The sequence below is a fragment of the Morone saxatilis genome, unplaced genomic scaffold, assembly GCF_004916995.1.
Source record: "Morone saxatilis isolate NCDOM2014 unplaced genomic scaffold, NCSU_SB_2.0 Contig6, whole genome shotgun sequence".
Classification (NCBI taxonomy): Eukaryota; Metazoa; Chordata; class Actinopteri; family Moronidae; genus Morone; species Morone saxatilis.
The window spans coordinates 1250861-1254057 of record NW_023340206.1 but is presented as its reverse complement, the minus strand read 5'-3'; the positions used below and the strand labels follow the sequence as shown (position 1 = coordinate 1254057).

Below are 3197 nucleotides of genomic sequence, written 5' to 3'. Positions count from 1 at the left end.
CATTAACTTCCCCACCTAAAACATAAATTTATCACACTATTTTGCTTCCATAACATGTCTTCTTTCAGACTAGTTGAAAAAAAAATGCTCAAAATACACATTTAGGTGTTTATTTTAGTACACTTTAATATACAGTCTGTTTGTTAAAAGTTAGCAATAGATAATGCCTCATTTGCATTTTTAAATATAACACTTCAGAAAACTTGCCAATGCAAAAATAATTGTCTTAATGTGAGTAACCAACTGGGGAAGTTGGTTATTAGATGAAATTTGTACCCTATTCACCAGTGTAGTATGCTAGTGTACCAGTGTATATACACTAGTCTATATATACATTTTCTCAAAATTAGTTTTTTCTCTCTGAGCCAGAAATCTCCACTTCAGTAACACTTACATACACCAAAACTTCCAGTTTTATTCCTATCTGTATTCTGAAGGTTTCTAAAGAATGGTTTGTTCATATATATTTCATAGCCTGAGTTACATTTTATCACACATAGCACATTTTATTCCTAAAAACATGGCAAAAAATTATTTTTTATGGCTGTCAGTATTTACTGATTTATGGAGTTATAAAAAGAGAAACCTTAGACTCTAATATGTCAAAAAAAAGGAACAAGAATGTTTACCCTGGTATCCATTGTTTAGATTTCTGTATGCAAAATAACTAATTTTTAATTAGATAATATATCATATAAACATATAAAAAAAAGTACTTGTCTTGATGTAAGTAATCAACTGAGGAAGATTCATGGTGATATCTATTAGTTAAAATGTCTACCCTGTTCAGTGTCTCCCCTTAAAACTATTTCTAAGAAGGGACCTCAGCACCTTGTTAGAAATGAGTACCAGGAATGTTTATGGAGCTATACATTTCACTCCAGTAGGAGAATAACAGTCTAAGAGGTTTCATGTCTCTAACAACCAAGAACAAACTAAGAGCCACAATAATACACATAAGCTGTCTTTACATATTTCAAACCACCAGCTTTGATCCCTCTTCAAAAGAAATAATTCTTTGAAACAAACACAGAGAGCTCCGTCTAATAAAGTGATACTACACCAAAGCAGATATTGCACATATCCCGCTACAGCATATCAGCATGTCAAACTGTACATCACTATCTATTACTATCTATAGCTATCTATCAGTCAACATACCGTCTTTACTCTTCTAAGGGTCATCCATACGTGCCCTGAACTGTTGGCCAACGTCAAACAATGTCCTTATCAAAATCAATGCCAACACAGATGTTAGGGGACATATTTGGAACATGTCGCTGCTGTGGCTTTTTCCTCTGTTTAGCCACTGCAAACATGTTCTCATGTTAGCAGGAGCAGGCATGTTTAAAGAGTGACCTCTGTAAACAGAGATGAACACGGAGTCTCAAGGTCATACCGCAACTGACTCACATGCATCTACTTGTACACATGTACTGTATGGGTGTGTGGCTAGTCTGGCTGGAGCTGGAATAAATGTTTTCTTTGTTGGAGTTTAAAGGATAGAAGTCTGCCCCTGAGATCCAGAAGAGAAAAGGTTTTAATATTTAGATTCTTTTTTACATAATTTAATTATTTGGGATGAAAGAAACCAAAAGTTGTTGTTTTTTACAAAATGTATTTTGTAGTGTACATCGTGTCTATATTTTCCACAAAAAATACTGCAACATCTCCTTTTTGGCCACAAAAGGTCCTTTCCAACAATTTTGCTAATTGATTAATCATTTCAGTCATTTTTAGATCAAAGTTTCCAGCTTCTTGAATGTAACGAATTGCTGAATTTCTTGTCATTTTTGATGGTAAATGAAGAGTCTTTGGTTTTTGGACTGTTGGCAAAAGAAGCAAAGAAGCAATTTGAAGAGGTCACTTTGGGCACTTTATATTTTGGAATGTCCCAGTTGTGATATACTAATAAATTGTTTTAAATGTCACATTTTCATCAGATGCAACTCCCAAAATGTTTTTTTTATTACCATGGGTATCAGTGAAGAGTTTGACTGTATGTTTCAAAGAGTTCTAAAGGCTTTAATAGCACTAAAATTAAATATGTATGAGAGAATATTAAAAATATAAAATCTTTAGTAGTTTTTAAAGCCATACAGCAGCGTTGTTTGGGACTGTCTTGTCCATTGTGATGCTGAAAAGTTTAGGGAAGCGGCTGTGTGGGGTGGGGTCTTTATCTTTTTTAAGTAACTGTAAGATTTATGCACAAGTAGGAGAAAGTGGGTCATTTTCTAGCAATTCATTAAACACAGTCAGAAAGTAGGGCAGACTCACTACAATCTTTTTTTTAAAAAAGAATTCTGTTTTTAAAAAGTTTATTTAGATCCCATGGGACTACTCTGCAATGATTTTGTGATTTTCTTAAATTCGTTGGATATGTTTTGCAAAATCTAGATAATTCAAGCAGTAAAACATTTTACAAATGTCTTAAGGAAATTCAGATTTATAAGGGCAATGATGACTTGAAAGTTTTGAAGTCATCATATATTTAAAGAATAGAATGAGTTTATCACCATATTAATAATATTGGCTTGTGAGCACCTTAAAGTGCACCTCCTGTCAAATCTCAGTGTTTCTTCTTGTTCCTACAGTTGGATATTTGAGATTCACTGTGCAGAATGAATTGACATTTGAAGTTTGACACTAGAAGGATGTTTTCACATGCATCTGCTGAAAGTGGAAAGTTTCTCTGTGCTCACTGAAAATCAGATTTTAAGGGGCGGGGACTACGAGCATAAATAGTGATGTAAAAAACCTGAAGCCACCAGTGCACATACACTAAGAATGGACTTTATAGTGAAGTAGGAGACATCTTGTGTCCAACAGGAATTAGCATATTCATAGATTCTGTAATTTTTAATGAGGTAGAAGGATGCCTTTTTAGGAAACTTAAGGTGGAAATTATACTTTTTTCATCGAAAAAACAGACACCAATCAGACACCAATTTTTGTTCAAAACAGACTATTTGTATATGTCTTACTCAAATGGCAACCTCAGTAGCTGGCGAATGAAGCCAACATGGAAGTAACATAAGCTGTGGTTCCTCAAACATTCATTCAGCCCGCCTAACCCACACAATGCATTTGGTAAATAGTAAATGGACCTGGACGCCTTTCTAGTCTTCCGACCACTCAAATCGCTTTGCCACATTCAGCCTTTCACACACATTCTCTCAGTGATGGCAAAGTCCATC

The 3197-nt window shown here is 34.4% G+C and overlaps 1 protein-coding gene across 1 annotated transcript in view; it reads left to right on the top strand.

The window, feature by feature from the left end:
• The first annotated feature begins 3022 nt into the window (after window positions 1–3022).
• Window positions 3023–3197, top strand: part of gyg2 (glycogenin 2) — an 8501-nt gene continuing 8326 nt past the window's right edge. Inside the window, exon 1 of the mRNA XM_035678035.1 lies at window positions 3023–3028. Within this exon, the coding sequence (XP_035533928.1) occupies window positions 3023–3028 (6 nt within the window). The remainder of the gene's footprint in view (window positions 3029–3197) is intronic.